Source organism: Penicillium samsonianum (assembly GCF_028829775.1).
Source record: "Penicillium samsonianum strain IBT 33392 chromosome Unknown utg000006l_segment0_segment0, whole genome shotgun sequence".
Taxonomy (NCBI): Eukaryota; Fungi; Ascomycota; class Eurotiomycetes; order Eurotiales; family Aspergillaceae; genus Penicillium; species Penicillium samsonianum.
In genome coordinates, this window is record NW_026643264.1 from 329,786 (window position 1) to 347,672 (window position 17,887).

Sequence of the window (17,887 nt, forward strand, 5' to 3'; positions counted from 1 at the left end):
ACGACGGCGACATAGGGTAGTGAGCATGGTAGCATGAATACATGCAATTGTTCGGCAAGTCAGATCTACCCTAGCACGTTACAAGGAATCATTGCAAAAGATACTACGGAGGATGACTAGGCACTATTTTACAACTACAATGCTTAATGGATTCAACGTCTCCATTGTCGGAGCTCGCCGGTGCATCGCTTCTGCCTCTTTCAGCTTCCCTTGATCGGAGTAGAGAAGGCCAAGGTTGTTAATTGTATTCAGAGTGGACTTATGATCTAGACCGAGGGCCTTCTCCTTGCCTGCCAGTGCTCGCTGGTATATCGCTTCTGCCTCCTTCAGCTTGCCCTGATCAGAGTAAAGATCCTAAATGGATGGAACTAACATCAATGGTGCAATACTTCTAAAATACAATATCACAATATCATAGCAAGCAAGGATGTTTGCTCCAAAGATCCCAAAGATCCCGCAGTTACGATAGAGTCAATCACTCCTAGGAGGCGTGGTGTCCCTATAAACCACCAAAAAAGACAGAAAAACAGGACCAACTAAAAAATTTAATTGGGGCTGAACTTACTGTAGCTGACGGCAGGGATTAGGCTGACTTAGCCACCCCCCTTTAGTTAGTGCATTTTTGACATTAGTACTTATATATCATTTGCCTACCTCTCCAAATCTTCGCCACCCCGCCCCCCAATACCATATAATGCAAACCCGACGCCAAAAACGCCAAAAACGCCGAAATGAGGATCAAGGAGGGCGTGAAGAAAGAAAAAGACAGAGAAGCCCTGTAAGTAGCCACAATACCACCTTTTTCCGACGTGGCTGATATATTATATTCAACAGTCTTCATCTGCCAAGGATATAATTCAACTTTTGCCACTCGAGCTATTATACACAATTTGCCGTTATCTAGATCGTGACTCACTTATAAATCTTTGTGCCGTATCGACTACATTCCAAAATCGGGTGCAGTCGCTTATACCCAAAGTTTTTATCTCCGACCTATACAGCCAACGAGGTCTGTGGGGACGATTAGCCAAACTTGCAAAGGCTTTAGAGGATCCTTCCCCTGGGTGGGGAATTGACCATATTGATATCGAATTAGGACAGCTAGAGGATGTGGAAACGCTTGCAAAGCTCCTCCGTCCTATTTTGTCTCGGGCTACAAACCTTCGCTCTTTATCAATTCCCATTCATTCAAGCACGGCTAAACTCCTCGGAGATTGTGGTTTTTGTGACTTCGGAGAGGATCTAAATGTGCAGAAGGCGTTTCAAACAATCTTCAGTCTCAATCAGTTTACTCTTGTTCGAGGTTTTAGTGGCCAATTGGGCACCGAATGGCGCTCAGACGAACTGCAATATGTGGAGATTGGCAAATGTCAATTAAACCACGAGAGTATAGTCAGGCTTTTGAAGCGATTCAAAAACCTAGTGACTGTCAAACTCCAGGGTGTTGATTTATGGCACCACTTACCCTTAAGGCGCAAGTCAAAGTTGGCGGCAATCGTCGAAGCTCTTTATCCATCCAGACGGAATCTTCGGGAGCTCACTTTAAACATTGCAGATAGTTGCATTGCTTCTGAGAGTGAAGTTCTCGGAATTCCATCACTTGGGGCTTTCAGCTCTCTGGAAAATTTCACGGCCCACGAGTCCGATCTGTCTGATGTCATATTTCCTCCCTCAATGATTCGTCTGGGAGTCTTGTCGTTTCAAAGAGAGCCAACTTTCTCTTTTTTCGGCCCTGACTACACGAGCCTCCCCAAAACACTCCGAACCGTTTTGTCTTATAGCAGAAAGCCGGACATTTTGCAAGAAAGGCTTGAAGAATTCCCGCCTCCCGGTTATATCGAGGTGGAAATTCGCCGCTATGATGACAGTCTTCCCAGAGGTGCTATTCGAAGGCCTGACAGCCCTTCGTAGAAGCTTCTTGAATTTTCGCAGATTGTCGAGTATTTTTGGAGAAATGGAAAGGATTTCCTCAATGGTCGAGTCGTCCTCTATGTTTGGAGAGGAGTTTGCCTTGAACCTCCAGCTAGTCCCGAGATCTAGTTCCCAGTGATAAACCCCCTGTATCCTTCCAGGATGTGTATCTTGAACGTCTGGTATTTATTACCTGGTTAGGTACAAAACGTCTTATTTACGCGCTATCCGCATATGGGTTAGCGTACCACGTGACTAGGGTTTGAAATTCTGTTAATTATCCTGGTGAGATCTTACAGTACTTGCTCTTTTATTGTTCATTTAAAATTCTAGATCCCTGTCATATCTTTCGTTTTCACGAATTGCCTACCTGTTATCAATTAATCAATCAATCAAAGTTCAATTAGCCTGGTGCAGTATAACTAGTTGCATATGACTATGCAGGCTCTTCATACAAGTGAAACAAGAACTCGTAGCCAAACGCCAGAGCTGGAATCACATGATGCCCCAAAGAGGAAACAGAGGCTGATTTGGAAAGAGTGCGGAAATCAGCCCGATCCCATGAATCCTGCCCGTAAACCCATTCAAATCCCAGTAAATAAGGAATTATCAATGAATGTGTGAAGTGCACCCTCTATCTCTCAGCCTCACTCTCTCACTCTCCCATCCTCATCTCTGCATCCTCCTTTGCCTCTGTTTCAAATGATGATGTCGTTCGTACTGGCCAGTTGATCGTCATTGGATACTACCCATCGTCCCCCCACCTAGGCTCATGGCCGTGAGGCCTGTCGGTTCGTCATCTTCCTTGAGTTCAGCACATTAAAATTGCTGGAGGAGAGCTGTTTGTTGCATGATATGGCCACGTGGTGGGTGGGTGGCCCGCGGGTGTTGCATGATCCTGTTATTATCAGTTTCCACCTCGACCTCGTCCTTATTTAACCGCATCCGAAATTGCCGTTGAAGATCCTACTATATAACGCCTCTTTGCTCCAGGTACAAACAGCACATGCATCACTATGCGCAAGTCACGCGCAGATACCACAATTGCCCTCTCTCCGGCTACCCACTGCGGCCTTTTCTCGTGCCAACAGCCTCTTATAAGGTTGCCAGCCACGCCATTTCTAAAACAAGGCACACTGCATGTCCCAGTTGTGCAGAGGTATGGCACACTGAGACCTCCAGAGATCTCATTCGGCGGCTATGGCTCTTTTGGGGGGATGTTCGTTCCTGAATCGCTTATAGGCTTGCTGCACAACCTGGCCTCATTCGTCGGGGCCACCGTCTCAAACGCCTCTTTCTGGGACTAGTGTGCAACGTTACAGGGATTACAGCCCACGCCGTTGCACATGGCGAGCAAACTCACAGCTCTAGCAGGTGGTGCTACAATTTGGCTCAAGCGAGAAGATCTAAATGACTACGGTAGCCGCAAGACCCGCAATATGCTCAGTCAGCCTTTGATAGCGCGTCGAATGGGCCGCACTGAGATCGTTACGGATTGTCCGTCTGCTAAACATGGTAATTTCACCACAGCTATGTGTGCACGTCTAGGTCTGCGCTGCGTGGTCGTAATGGGTGCAGACGAGGCTCTGGCTCAGGAACAAGAAGTCTTTAAGATGATGATGCTCGGCGCTAGGCTTCTCACCACCCGTACCCCCCTAGCATGGATTTATTGCGTACTGCAATTACAGAAGCGCTCCGATAGTCGGTTTGAAACTACGAAATCGTCTACTACCGTGGGCCCCAGCCCCTTGCCAACCTTGACTCGCACATTCCAGGCGATCTTAGGAGATGCGGTCGCAACCCAGATGCAAACATCCGCTGGTTGTCATCCAGATGCTGTTGGCAGCGGGAGTGAGCGGTGGGAATTTTCAGGCCATTTCTGCAACGTACCGCAATTCGGCTCATTGTGGTTGAAGCGGCTGAAGCGGCCACCTTATCAGACGGTGAATTAGGTGTTCTTCAGGGGATTCGAACTCTCATACTTCAGAACGACGATGGCCAACTTCTCCACTCACACTCAATCTCACCCGACATGAACCTTTCCACTGTGGGGCCCGAGGGAGCTCATTGGAAAACCATCGGCCGCATTGAAGTTTTAACGGATACTGACAGGGATGCCTTGCATGGATTCAAAACTCTACAACAGCACGAAGGAATTTTGCCTGGCCTTGACTCGAGTCACGCAGTGGGAAGAGCCATTGACTTGGCTAAGCATCTCGGTCCCGGAAAGAAGTTTGTTGTACTAGTGACGGGCTGTGATGTATTGAACAATATGTTAATTGATCATATTTTGCAGCCATTGGCTGGTTCGGCTACCGTGGTGGGTTCTCATCATCACCCCTTGTACTTCTTTCAGCTCGTCCTTGTCTTAACAAATCGCTGTTCACATTTCTTGCAGAGTGTCCCAGTTCTGCTATAGTACTCTATGGATTCTCTCCTTTAGTACGAGTGTGAAGTAATGATCCGTGCGCAAGAGAGTTTGAGATGATGCGTATTTCTGCGACAGTAACATAGCTAGAGTGCAACTCGAATTGGACCTTGTATCCCAGGCGAATGCGTTCCGGACTGGGAGAAAATGGGCATACCCACTCTCGCGAACCCCTGTCGGCGAAGAATCGCGCTTCTATGTGACAAGATCCTGGCCTGTCAATGTGTAGATTTACTACCTTTGTAAACTGTCAAACTTAGTATGTAAGCGGTTCACGTTCCCTAGTCGAGTACCCGTGGAACTTCTCCCTATGAACCTGCGACTCGAACAAAGTGACAGTTACGTCGGTCCGTCTGGATCGAAAACCATACCCAATACTGGATTAACATGCCAGCTCCGGAATCTGGCTAAAGCTTTCTAATTTTCGCCTACTGTCCAATGTGTTACATATTGCAATGCTAAATTGATCATGATAAAACTGAATGGGGAGTAAATCTTCGAGTAGTAACACTATCCAGGATTTTGCAGGAGCCAGGTACAAGACTATCTGCGGGAGATGGTAGGTTACAATATCGCGGGGGAGGGGGAATGACAGCTAAAAATTGAGAGGTCCTTAATTGAGCAAGGAGCTGGCTCTAGCTTCTCTTATATTCGACCAGAGTTATGCCTGTGTATAACCACTTCAATCATGAACCAGCCAGGAGACCAATCCTATTGCACGCTGTTGGTTGGAAATATCGCTTAAACACACCAGGAATTCAATTCAATGACGCAGCCTTGGTCCTGATTTGGACCAGCGTCATGCCACAATACAATTTACTAATATTGATTGGAGTTTCAATTTTTTAACCGTCTCAGGCGTCTTCGCTGGATTGGCCTACCGACAATGTTTGACGCTAACGTTGCCAATCCACTATATCCTCAATAGTAGACTGTAATAGATGCATTTCTGAAAGAATTGTGCCGATGACCGAACGAACGCTCTGGAGCTCTCCGTCCATGTCCGCCATTTCCAATCCGGCGTCTTCAAGTTGGCCTTCAGCTATACCTTTGAAAGGTTCACAATTATCAGGACGTTGATGAACCTGATCTTGAGTACTAGCCTGACCAAATGTCAGTTTGAGCGGAATTTCCCACTGAGCCGGAGACAAAATCTTGTTATCGGTCAAGTTGTCTCTGTTGGTTACTTCACTGGGAAACTGCCTTGGTGATGACTCCCCGGTTTGGACTTCGGGTTTTGTACTTTCGACCTGATTGGAATTCTTAGTTGTAGAGTGACAGGTTCCGATTTTTCGAGATCTTAGTAACATTGAGGAAGGCCGACTCAGAAAACATACTCAAAAAATATCCCACGGCAATTCATCTATATATCTGCACCGTGTGGTATGATTTCTATAAATAGGTACCTTAGAATTAGACAACAGTTTCCAATATGGCTATAGATGTGGGGACTCTCATCGTCGGAAAATCTCGTGAAAATAGCGTTCGTGAAATCACTTTGGTATGTTTCTATTTTGAAGCGCTACTCGTATAACACCTTGCCACGGGCGAATTTCAAGATGCTGGATACTTCCACACCAACACTCTTCCAAATTACCTTGCTGACGAGTAGTTACAGTGGTGTGCACGTCCTATAGAAAAGCGCTCTCAATTCTTCTAGGGCTAACTCGATTTGTCAATCATAACTGCAATCCAAACAGCTGCCTGATGACCAAGGATTTCCCAACAATATCCGTGGAAGCAAAACGTGACATTGCCGTGGATGATGAAATCACAGTGTTCTATGCCAGAGACTACTTTGGCGATAAGAATCGTGAAAGTTTATGCGCAACATGCAAGGGTATTCAACTTTGGCCACTCACTTTCACGAACAATTCGCAACGATTCTTAGCAAACAGGCGGGGCTTCCCTTCTTGATAGAAATTTGATTACGCCAGACTCATTTAAGATTAGGGAATCAAATGCATATCTGGTCCACACGAGGAAGGGTCTAGGGGAATTGATATAGGCGTGGTGTCGTAAGATCAGGAGGCTGTTGCAGCGAAAAGAAAGCTTTTGTTAAGGGATTTGAATTTACTTAAATCTTGACCAGCTTCTTTACATATTATATCAACGTTCCTAAAGATCATCACTTTATATTCGGGATACGCTGTGGGGCATGACCAACTTTGTTGGCCGTATTGTGGAAAAAGGTTGACCACGTGGCAGACAGCTCGGAAATTTTGAAGTATCAGCGTTAGATGGATAACGATATAGGTGTCAGTGTTGTTGATCGGTGCCCCTAATTACCTTGGATATCAACTGTGGGCTCGCGTTTCCCGAATGGGCCTCTTATACGCACATGTAGGCTTTTGATGTCGCTAAGGACATTAACCAATGCAACTCTGATTGAAGCCATGATTTCGCAGAGCTTCTCAATCATGCACATGAACTTTTTTCCGAACCCCAAACTAGTTTTGGATTCTTCTCCTGTAGATGTTTCTGGATTGTATTGTATTGGCTAGTAATAACAAACGAGAAATTGCGTACCGCAAGATCCTGATCGAAATTAGTGGAAATACTTTGCCATAATGAACCTACCTTGAGCATTCATTTAGATATTCTTTTTTTACTTTCAGATCCTGTATCTCTTTACTCCTCAAGTTCTTTCCTCTATCACAATTTGTTCCAAAAGATTCATTGATCATGAACTAAGCAATTTAAATACAATGAGAAATAATGTCTCGATCTGAATTAGGGCTTGGCATCATTGTACATATCTGATCGCATCCAGGTCTAAAGTATTTGTTTTCGAAATTGGCCAGCGAGGTGGCCAATGTCCTGGCTGACTAAAGAAAGAAGGCCCCGCGGTTCATGAGTTCTCATGTCTTACGCCTATGCAATTTGAGCTTCTCTGCTCGAATAGCTTTCGCGGCAGAATGCTTTCACCAAGGCAGTCTCCCAGAAGTACACAACGGGGACCGCATGGCCTAGGACAAGTCACGGCATGTGAACTTCTCTCCAGTGCCGTGGAAAATGTGTTTAAATGGACATTTGATAAAATTTCCTCCCATATGGCCAGTACACAACAAGACGGTAAATACCCTGATGCTGTTCAATAGCTCCCCAGCAACAAAAAAGGAGGGCTGCAGGTCCACTAGCCATGACTCCAAAAGGCACATCTCTAAGTGGCGAAATGTCTCATTCAAATCACAATTACCATGTGTTGTCAAAGGGTTTTAATGGCCTAGCTAAGGCCCGCACTCAGACGCCGAAGCTGAAACGGCAGACTTATTCAGATAGCTCCAGAGCGTTCTTTCCGCTATGGACACCGTGGTCGCCTCCAGACTGGGTCCAGAAATACGCTGAATACGGTCTTCCCTTAAAAGTATAGCGAATCAACCACAAACCTTCGTCAAACATCATCGATAGAGCGATGCATTTTCGGCGCCTGAAATCGTTACCAAATTGAACTCTGATCAATTGTATTAGATCGTAGAATTTGCCTTCCGCACGCAGTTGCTTGGACCATGTACAATATATTCAGTCAATAGAAAGGGGCGATGGATAGGTCAGTTTGGTTCAGATCACCAATGCTTGGGTGTGATAACTCGTCTTGGGGAATTTCAGCTGCACTGAGCAGCCTAAGAACGGCCATGCACCACCATCCAAAAGATCAAGAAAGAGCTCTCAATCTGTCAATCCTTATTTCGTCTGGACCTGTTGAGTTTCCCCGTGTTGAGTCAAATTAGGCCGCAGGCTCCACGCCTTGTGGTACCCTTCCGTCAATTTCTTTAAGTTTCAGCCTTGCGACCATACTCCCCCCAGAACCCAAAAACTTTGATTTCTCGTAAGGTGCCGAACGGGTCATTATAGAATCCCGTCCGATCCCTAGTCGGCATAGTTTATGGTTAAGACTACCAAACAGCTGTGAATAATTCTCTTTTTTCACATTTATTAATATTATATTTACTTAAAATTGAGCCTGAAAAAGATATATAAATGGGTATATACTGAAACGGGGATGGCCCGATGACAGTCTGGCATAGCAGACGGGCCGGTATCAACGAAGAGGACACACGCACAACCACTCTCATCGAGGTGTAGGCAAAGAGAGCGGTCTCTGAAAGTATAGATCGTACTGAAGCTGATGCTATATTATGAATTAAGGATTTTGGTGCATAACTGTAGTCATATTGGGTTGTTGGATCATGCTGCTATGGAGAAGATTACATGTCTGCTAAGCCATTTATAATACCTCAGGCCACTAATGTACTACCATCACGGGTTTCCATTTACGTTGTTATCTTCATTGCAAGCGGAAGCCGTTACGAAGGAACGCACATTAACCATTCGCTGGTCTGGTAATTTGAAACACAAACAGATTATTAACAGGTCCAACATAACTCACTTACCAGTTCTTCTAGATATCGGAGACCACATTCATTTACCACTCTCGAGACGGTGTCACAATAGGAGTTCAGGAGATTAAAATGTTGTAAAAATAAGAAAAGCCCAAATCCAATACATAACGCGAGAACCACCCAATACCCGACCTCTTTTAGTATCGAAAGCTTTGTCCGTTGTTCATGTCGGCCAAGAAGATAAATAGGTCTATCATTGAGCTCCTGAGTTGAGTCTGATGTCCTATCATAGGTGTGAAAGAGAACTGCCAGAGCGTTGCCAATTGCAGTTTTGTCATTTCTGACTGCATGTTGGATTTTGTTGTATACCTCTTCCTCATCCATTTTACGGTAAGAATCCTGGCACAGGAGGCATTTGAACAATGTATCCGCGATGCGTTTGGTTTCAAAGATATTCCTGTCGCTGGCCTTGGGTGGCAGTTCGTTAACTAACTTTTCTAGTATCCCAGAACTCTCTGAAATTGCGTCTTTTAGTTTGCGCAACTCGTTGGAAACCAATGTTATAGATTTCATGACTTTAGTATCGGATATGATTAAGGAATACGAAGGAAGCAGCAATGAGATTTTATTTATTTACCTTGATTTTGTAGGTCTCAAATTTAGAATCTTTGCTTGAGTCCTCTTAGAAGTCCGAGACATCTTGGCATGAGCCCACATTTTGGCAAGGCTATGCTATTCTGCACCAGATACAGGAAAGAAGAGGAATTGATCCTAAAAATTCTCACCCTCAATTAGAATCACCGCTGAATTGCAAACGAGATACTTTCTTTTCATACAAGTTGAGTAACGCTGTCCTAAGATAACAGTGAAAGTTGAAACGTCTAAATTTGGTAGATCATAATCAAATGATAGTTACCTTGGGCACGCCAGTTATAGCAGTACTAACTTGGCCATATTACTTGAGAAATACAGTCAAATGCAGTGCTTTATCATTTGGTGTTCACTTATGAATTGCTCAGGATATGCGGGGCCTATATACATACCTATCATTTTACATTAGAAAGACACGGTATAGCATTCAACTCGAATCATTTAATATGCCGCACGATTCCTCCAGCGTCGGAAACAGAGATTCCCTTTCAACCCTAATCACATGATCCGCTAAACTAGATATGGTTATTCTTGTATTTTAAATCATGTTCCGATATTGTACGGAATAAATTCAAACGAACGAGAGCTATATGTACAAAACTATATAATTTACACCGACCTTGGAGCAAACGACCTTTCTGTTGGCGTCATAGAATTTAAGACTTCTTAATGGCAGATATAGTAAAATGATATATGGTAAAACTTGACCTACATGTAGCTACATCAATCATGGGATTTCCAAATCTTCAACCAATCTTGCAAAGCCTTCTGGATTCAGGTAGATATTCAGACCTGACTATATCATGCGAAGGACAGAAGTTCCAGGTACATCGTGCGATAGTCTGTTCCCAATCACCATTTTTTTACGCTGCAGTCAAGGGAGGGTTCATGGTAGACGCGACAAGTCTTTGGTGTGATCGCTGCATATGGCTAAGCTTTTTAAAAGGAAGCTTCTCTATCATATGTTGATCTACTAGATGATGAGCTAGCAACTATTCAACGGGGATGTCTCTTCCTATACCTTCAAGACTACGAAGACACAGATGGCTCGCACTTTCAAAATCGGAAGGGCGCTTCTGGTAATGGTACGGAACCTCATACAGCTATGTGGAACAACCTCGGAGTGTTCATGGCGGCCGACAAGTTTGACATATCGCGTCTGAAATCCTTGCGAGATCTCGAATTATGAATTGGATCGACATAAACGCAAGGACATTTCCATTGATTGTGCAAGAAATCTGGACCACCATTCCACTTCTTGAGACCGAGCTTCGAGATGTCATAATTAAGTCAACTCGCCTACGATGAAAGTATGGTGATTATGACGGATATACCGGATATTACCATCGCGGTACTTAAGAAAATTGTCGAGGAAATTCTTCACTCAAAATCAAACTTCAACAGCAGAGGAGAACTGTGCTACCTCGATATTGAAGTGACTAGATTCCCCCGGGGTTTGATGTGTACATGTAATATACATATATTTCCGCTTGCAAGACTTGCAAGACATAATCACGTCGCCTCAAATACATGTTAACGATCATCAAAAGTCCACCGGCTCTACCTGAAAATGACCTAATGTCCCAGCTTCAGTGCCCCGGGCTTCTGAAGAGGGGAGAATGCAATCAATAACAGTACCAGGATTCCGCTTGAGGTGATCCTATATGGATTCGTCGGAACCATAACTGCGATGATCATTCAAGCTCCGAGAAGAGCTGCAGTCAAAGCAATACCAAATATGCCCATGTGCATCAATTTGTCCCCGGGCCGCCCGGGGCGTCTCATAAAGTTAACATGGTAACGACGAATATGCTCAATCTCATCTTGAAGGTCCACCAGATCTTCCGCATGCTCCGTGCATACAGGATGGATCGAAATCAGTTTCATCGCTTACATACAGAGATTCTTTCTCAAACCCTCTTTCGAAACATGCTAGGCCTATTACAGTTACTCTGACTTTGTTCAGTGGCCTGGAGAAGTGGCCTAGAGAATAGGGCGTTTATGGAGTTAACCAAGTGCCAACTAGTTGAACTTTCTTATCAATTTGTCTATATTGCAAACAATGGCAGGCTAGTCCCGAATTTTATATCGCCAAAAAAAAAAAAGAAATTCCGATCGATCAACTCAATTCAAGAAAGAAGAACTTAGAGCTGATGTGATGTGATGCATAAGCCTGAAGAAAAAGCTGAGGCTGCCCTTATACCTTTCATGAGAATTCTGGGTCAGAATAAGACCCATAGGATTTGTGAGTGATAGTGGCACTGGTGTGGCCTGGCTGGAAATTAATAATCCCCACCTATCCTAACGTAGACACATCGATAATATCCCCGACATTGTGAGACCCGACTGTGATATAAAAGGTGGTTTGCGGGGTGAATTTGTACGTCAGGTTGGGTTTAGCGGGCTAAGCAGCAACTGGAACAACGTGCCCCTCGGCGCCATATTTCCCATACCCAACGAACGCTGTGGATGTAGATGAGTAACATGTAAGTAAGCAATATATTACCAAGGCTAGGTAAGAACCCACGATACTGTCTGGCAATGAAATTTCCGGTGTGGATTCCGAAGGATTTATCCGTTTTGATTGAACTCGAAGAGCCAGAGAGTGCGAAGCAACCGTCCTCAGTGTCCGTACCCACAGTCATACCCAGGTGATCCTGGCCTGCAAGCGTGACAGCTTCTTCATTTGAGGTCCTGATATTCATATCGAAGCGGAGGGAGTTTGCCGCCATGCCACCAATTGCAAAATCCTCGGGGCGAATCCGGAATGTAGTTTCATTCAGGGATTGGCCACGGCTTTCAGCGGCGATATGTCCGCTCCTCATCCAAACACTGATAAAACCTTCCATAGACGTATCAACATGGTGAAGAGAAGGTAGTTTCTCCCGCGTAGTCGTTGCATACGAGGATAGAAAGCTCGGTAGCAGCCATTTGAGAGAATAGCGGGGGCGGGATGAAATAAAGTGGTTGATGAAGTCGAAGTTTGGAGAAATGGTAGGGTGAAAACCTGGGAAGGGAATGCGCGGGGCTTTATAATACTAAGTGAGGACAGTCGATCTCTGCACTGATGACTCGAAGACCAAGCTGGGAATGATTCAAGACCCGCAGCGGAGTACGAACAAGCTAGCTGAACTGGTGGGTCCAAATTGACACCCCCAAGTGGGACCATGTTCACGCAAACTCGGTAACCCCTCACCAGAAATCGGCGGGCAGCCTAAGCTACTACATACAGTAGCCCTCTACCCTTGTAGGATTATCTCACGGTTGTCAACTTTAAATTCTTTTCACATCGCCGAATACCATCATTACATATGGACTTCCCTTCATTTCTAGACAGAATACGCTGATACCTGCCTCTTCGTGGTGTGGGTCTCCATCATGTCGTGGCTGACACCACGGGCCTACGGCGACACCGATTGTGCATGGTCGATCAAGTGCCGAAGTGGAGCCCCACGCAGCTGATGGAAATTGATTATATTCGGACCAGATCCACGTACTATTGGGGTCAAGGTAGATCGCGTGCGTAGAAGCTGTCACAGGAGCAAGAAACTAGTGCGTGAATTGATAAAAATGGAGGGATTTTGGTGGCTTGTATCAATCAGTGCGATAAATTTCTGCTCATATGAAGCGGTGAAAGGATTCATTCTCGATTATTCCTTATCCTGCGACTCATGAATCTTGTTACCCAGATACCACTTCTGGCACACCTTTGCCTCATGAAGTATCCAGATTCCACTTGAGATTGGGACGAGTTTGACAACTTTCGGTGCCTTTCGTTGCTATTTAATGAAAGAGGGACCAGAGGTAGAGTAACTGTAATAGGTATAGCTTGTTTCGAAAGGGGGTTCGAGCGAAATTCTCTGTGTGCAAGTGGTAAAACTGATTTCGATCCTCCTGTACTGGAAGGCACCGGGTACTTATCGCTGCAAAGAAGTTGGAGGCAAGCACGAAGGAAAGAACGGGTGACCTCAGGGGCTACGAAAGGTCAGTACTTTTGGCAGTAACCGGCCCTTACATCTTTTACCAAAGTTACAGACCCTCGCATGTATGAGGTTATCATTTTGCTGCGGCGCAAGGGATGGCTTTTTATTTTTGTCATCTGTTAGGTATTTGTTGAAGTTATCGCTTCTCTTTGTGCTGGCAATAAAGTAATCTGATTGTAAAAGAAGGGCTTGGGAGAGGAAAGGAGTCTATACGGGTCTATTCTGCCTGTCAAAAATATGCCACGAAGTTCCACACGCTTCTAAAGCCCATGAGTAACCTAGTATATTAGGCCATGGCTTTCTATAGTTGGGAATATAAATGGTGGGTTATTGTCTTATTACTGTAAGTGCTTGCGCCAACAATGATTAAATAAGGCTGATATTAATCATATAGAGCAATCTGGATTCTGAGTTTTCCCGTTCTAGTAATTTACTGTCAGAGCATGGAGTGGTATCTTACCACTAGCAAGCGATTGGTTACCCAGGAACCCACCTTGTGTTTTGTATGGTAAATTGTTTCAACTGGCAACCTCGGTATAATAACCACCGAGTATGGTCACGTTCCGAGGGTATTTCAACCTGCCCTCGACCGCATGTTTTCTAATTAATCAATCATTCTTTTTATCCTGAATTGGTTCCGCTTGATCTCATTCGTCCTAAACGCATACTAGTCCATACAGTTTAGCTTGTTTTGACATTTACCCACGCTGAGGTATTGTCACGTTCTTAACATCGCTAATATTACACAAATCCAGACTGAATCCGGATTTACACTAGTGTCCTACTGTGGCGCTAAGAAAGAGCGAAAGAGTGTAAATCTTGCAGAAGCCGAACTTGTCAGCTGCTGTATCTGCTCTAAGACAACCTAATTTGGTTGAAATTTGAAATCATAGTATCTAGTCTCGTGTTTTATCAGCAAATACCAAGGACAGTTAATGCACTGTATATGAAAAGAGTCTCGACCTTATTGGTTTGCGGGTTACAATAGACATTTCCGATTAATTGGTATAGAAAGCACTTTTATAGCAAGCATCGCCTTGCCGTCGCCAATGTATATGAGCCGAAGGGTTCCAAACTTATCATGGATGTTTTTCTCATTTTTCGGCCATACTGTAGATGATAACAAAAGTCATGGGCATCAAGTATAGTTTGATGCACTGCAGTACTTCCGGAAATTAGTGTCACCACCTACACTCTTTGTTTGTTTCTCTAGCCACAGTAGTACACCTGGATGCATACCGGAATATAGATGTCTTCTTAAACCACCAATACAAACTGACAGCATCGGTCCTCAACGATAACCAAGATATGACGATAAGGTTTGCAGATTATTCCAATTGCTCAAGCCAGAACAGAAGGAAACGGTAGGGCAGATATCTTTATTTATATCCATCCTAAATATGTGGCCTCCGGGTCTTGGCTGGCTTGTTCATAAAGCTTGCTGTATTGAACTTACTATCTTGAATATCGTGGAACCGAGCAGTGGAATCGAGAAGTAATGGCTTTAAGGTCGGAATTCCTAGGACTTATTTTTTTTCCGCAACATACGCAATAGTAATCCTTCTTTGTGCTGCTCTCCACTGGCCGCCGAAAGACCTGGAATAAAGTCTTGCTCAACTTTAGGAGTGAGAGATGGGTACTCACGTGCTATCACATTTGGCGTGGCACTACTGACTCGAATCACATAGTAAGGCGAGAGGAATTACAGAAAATCCTGCGAGCTCAACCGCACGCTAGTGTAAATTTAAAGGAGCGACGTTTTGCTGATTTTTTTGGACATCGGTTTCTTTGATCGGATTTCATATATCCACAGGTCCCCCCCGGGTGTCACCTTTGAGGCTCCTCATTCATTCTTTCAATGTCAACCAACTTAAAGAACTCGCGCTCCTTGCGCTTAACCCTTGCTCTTATAATTCCATTTGCGCTCATTTGTTATCTTTACTCAAGGAGACAAAAACACACCTTAGTTTCTAACCCCACTATACCGCAGACTTCCGAGACGACCACGACAGGCACAGAGGACACAGCCTCAATATCAGTGCCTCAAAAAGGACCTTCGACTAGCGAAAATCATCCAACCACTGCCTCTGCACCCATTTATATGCTTCCAGACAAGGTCTGGCATTCCGCCAAGTTTGATAATATATCAGAAAATCAACGGGAATGGACCGGCAGCTGGACAAGAAAGAATCCCTCTCTCCGCCAAGAATTGTTGACCGATCGATCGGCTGAAGCATTCGTTCGCGCTCATTATTTCAAAACCCGACCGGATATTGTCGAAGTCTATGAAGCCCTTTATAATCCCGATCCTACGTGCGGATCTGTTCCGGTACTTGGTTGTCCTCGCAGAAGGTGGAATTTGGGGCGATTTAGACACCTCGTGCGAGAAAGAAGTCACCGAGTGGGTACCGTTGGAATACCGAAATGAGAACATCGATATGATTGTGGGATTGGAGTTCGACTTTGAATGGCGGGGACCGGGGACAGAAGTTGCTTCCCAGTTCTGCAACTGGATATTTGTTGCACGGAAGTCTTCACGCAATCTTCAAGTTATTGTTGACACTGTCCTGAATAAATTGAAGGGCATTGCGCAAGCAAACGCAGTGATACTTGAAGGGATTACCTTGGAAATGCTTTCGGACGTGGTCGACGTGACGGGACCTAAGATTATGACGATCGCAATTATGGAGAGTCTCGGACAATTGCTCGGCAGGACCATCGATGATCGCGATTATGCACACACTAAACAAACCAAGCTGGTTGGCGATGTTTTGATCATGCCCGGAGTCTCTTTCGCGGCTCTTCAAAACGGAAACCCGATGGATCAAGGCGATCCTCTTGTGACGCATCATTATGAGGGCTCGTGGAAGAAGGAAGATGCAGAAGCGAAGGAGCGGAAAAAGCAGAAACAAGAAAAAGAACAGCAGCAACAGCAGCAAGATCCGCGAGAAGGAGCATCATCACCACCACCACCACCACCTGCTGCTGCGGCCTGATTAGAAGTGCGAAGAGCAGCAGGTTGCCTTGCTTTTGTGTTGTTTTACCTTTTTTCATTTCCCCAGGTGGGATGTCATTTTTCGCTAAAATTCCAAAAAGACATGACTGGAGATTGAAAGGAACACGTTTATTATTTTCAATTGCCCATCAACAGGAATTCAAACGTCTACATGTATCTCCTCGAGAGACCATATTGAGGCTGACGCCTGCATTCTGTGTAATGGATATGCCCGAACATGACCGACCATACCACTAGGTATTGGCAGCCCTGTATTGACAAGTTTCGGATTTTTATCCGCCTAGTGCACAACAACTAGAGCCTCATGTCCAAAGAAAAAAGGAATAGAAGCACCTGTGGCGCTCGAACTAAGTACATAATGAAATTGGGACATCGGGACCTCAGGAGAGATTGGATGCTTTGGAGGATGAAAGCAAAGAACACGAGAGTGGCCGATCAGAAGAGCAAGAGGAACAGGTGCAATTTGGCTGTCAGTGGTAAAGACGGTGGATTAGAGATTCATACAAATGGGTTCAGTTCTGTAGGAAATTATAGTACGAACCTTCCGAGGTTGCCAGGTGCCCAGGGTGGAGGTTGGTCAACAGTAGGGAAGGCCCGGGTTTCTCCGTTTCTAACCGATAAGTCCCGAAGGTGAGGGCACGTGACAAAGCTCTACCCTAGGTGAATCGATAAAAATAGCATGTGGATCAGTTACAAAGTCTGGAGCAGATAACTCTACTAACTAGTGGAGCTAATGTACATATATACTCCACTTGGACATTTCAAAAGCTTGAGTCTGCCAAGAAGAGGATATCGAGGCAAACGCAATGCATGTACTTAGGTATAAACTAGACCTGCTTTACCGCAAGCACCCGAATAAGATGCACTCCGGGTGCTACTAGAAACTAGAAACAGCAGACTAAAGCACGCGAAACTTATTCTACTTTTCTAATCGAGGGTTTGGGGGCTTTCCAACACAAATATGAGTAGTGGCACGGATACAGTACCCGGAATCACGCTAATTCATATCAGGTTACCTGAAAAACAACCCCTGCCTCCTAGCCGCGTCACGATGTATGCCTTATTGGACTTTATCGTCCAATGAGTCATTATAAAATACTAACTATAAATCTCCATGGCGGGGGAGATCTGGCGAGCTTGATCTACGCCCATTCCCTTTCCTTTACTTATTCTCCTCCGCAGCCTTTACACATTGTAGTGGGGACATAGCCCTCACTACCCATTAGCCTTGCCTGCCTTTCTTTTTGGAGTTTGGTTATGTAAGCACCAATGTGCAGAGGCTTAAAGTAGCAGATAGTTACAGATTGACAATACACACTTCTACACCTCTCTGAATTCATTTCCTGGACTATCGTCCTAGTTCTCTTTGTATGCTTTGGTTGGTATTAAGCTGAACTACGTGTGCTGAATCCACCCGTATGCCAGAGAGCATACTGCCTTGAGCGTTCCCCTCTTCAACAAATACCTTTACGAGACGAAGACTGTGTGCTATTGCGGCAGAGGACTGACACTGGAGGCCCACATGGGTCTTCTTGTTTTCCTTCTGCTCTTACTC

General features: G+C 44.9%; 6 protein-coding genes across 6 annotated transcripts; 5 read left to right on the forward strand and 1 right to left on the reverse strand.

The window, feature by feature from the left end:
- Nucleotides 1-731: 731 nt before the first annotated feature.
- N7471_010343 (uncharacterized protein) lies at nucleotides 732-1,911 on the forward strand (the record flags this gene model as incomplete). Its single annotated transcript, XM_057283062.1, has 2 exons — nucleotides 732-778; nucleotides 1,002-1,911. The coding sequence occupies 2 exons, from the start codon at nucleotides 732-734 to the stop codon at nucleotides 1,909-1,911; spliced, it is 957 nt and encodes a 318-aa protein (XP_057132041.1).
- Nucleotides 1,912-3,257: 1,346 nt separating this feature from the next.
- Nucleotides 3,258-3,863, forward strand: N7471_010344 (uncharacterized protein; the record flags this gene model as incomplete). Its single annotated transcript, XM_057283063.1, has 1 exon — nucleotides 3,258-3,863. One exon carries the CDS (start codon nucleotides 3,258-3,260, stop codon nucleotides 3,861-3,863), a length of 606 nt encoding a protein of 201 aa, XP_057132042.1.
- A 1,908-nt stretch (nucleotides 3,864-5,771) lies between these two features.
- Nucleotides 5,772-5,976, forward strand: N7471_010345 (uncharacterized protein; the record flags this gene model as incomplete). The annotated part of the gene is given in 2 exon segments (XM_057283064.1): nucleotides 5,772-5,840; nucleotides 5,860-5,976. The coding sequence occupies 2 exon segments, from the start codon at nucleotides 5,772-5,774 to the stop codon at nucleotides 5,974-5,976; spliced, it is 186 nt and encodes a 61-aa protein (XP_057132043.1).
- Nucleotides 5,977-10,062: 4,086 nt separating this feature from the next.
- Nucleotides 10,063-10,522, forward strand: N7471_010346 (uncharacterized protein; the record flags this gene model as incomplete). Its single annotated transcript, XM_057283065.1, has 2 exons — nucleotides 10,063-10,224; nucleotides 10,280-10,522. 2 exons carry the CDS (start codon nucleotides 10,063-10,065, stop codon nucleotides 10,520-10,522), a joined length of 405 nt encoding a protein of 134 aa, XP_057132044.1.
- A 1,215-nt stretch (nucleotides 10,523-11,737) lies between these two features.
- N7471_010347 (uncharacterized protein) lies at nucleotides 11,738-12,182 on the reverse strand (the record flags this gene model as incomplete). The annotated part of the gene is made up of 2 exons (XM_057283066.1): nucleotides 11,738-11,796; nucleotides 11,861-12,182. The coding sequence occupies 2 exons, from the start codon at nucleotides 12,180-12,182 to the stop codon at nucleotides 11,738-11,740; spliced, it is 381 nt and encodes a 126-aa protein (XP_057132045.1).
- A 3,419-nt stretch (nucleotides 12,183-15,601) lies between these two features.
- N7471_010348 (uncharacterized protein) lies at nucleotides 15,602-16,312 on the forward strand (the record flags this gene model as incomplete). The annotated part of the gene is made up of 1 exon (XM_057283067.1): nucleotides 15,602-16,312. One exon carries the CDS (start codon nucleotides 15,602-15,604, stop codon nucleotides 16,310-16,312), a length of 711 nt encoding a protein of 236 aa, XP_057132046.1.
- Between the last annotated feature and the right edge of the window lie 1,575 nt (nucleotides 16,313-17,887).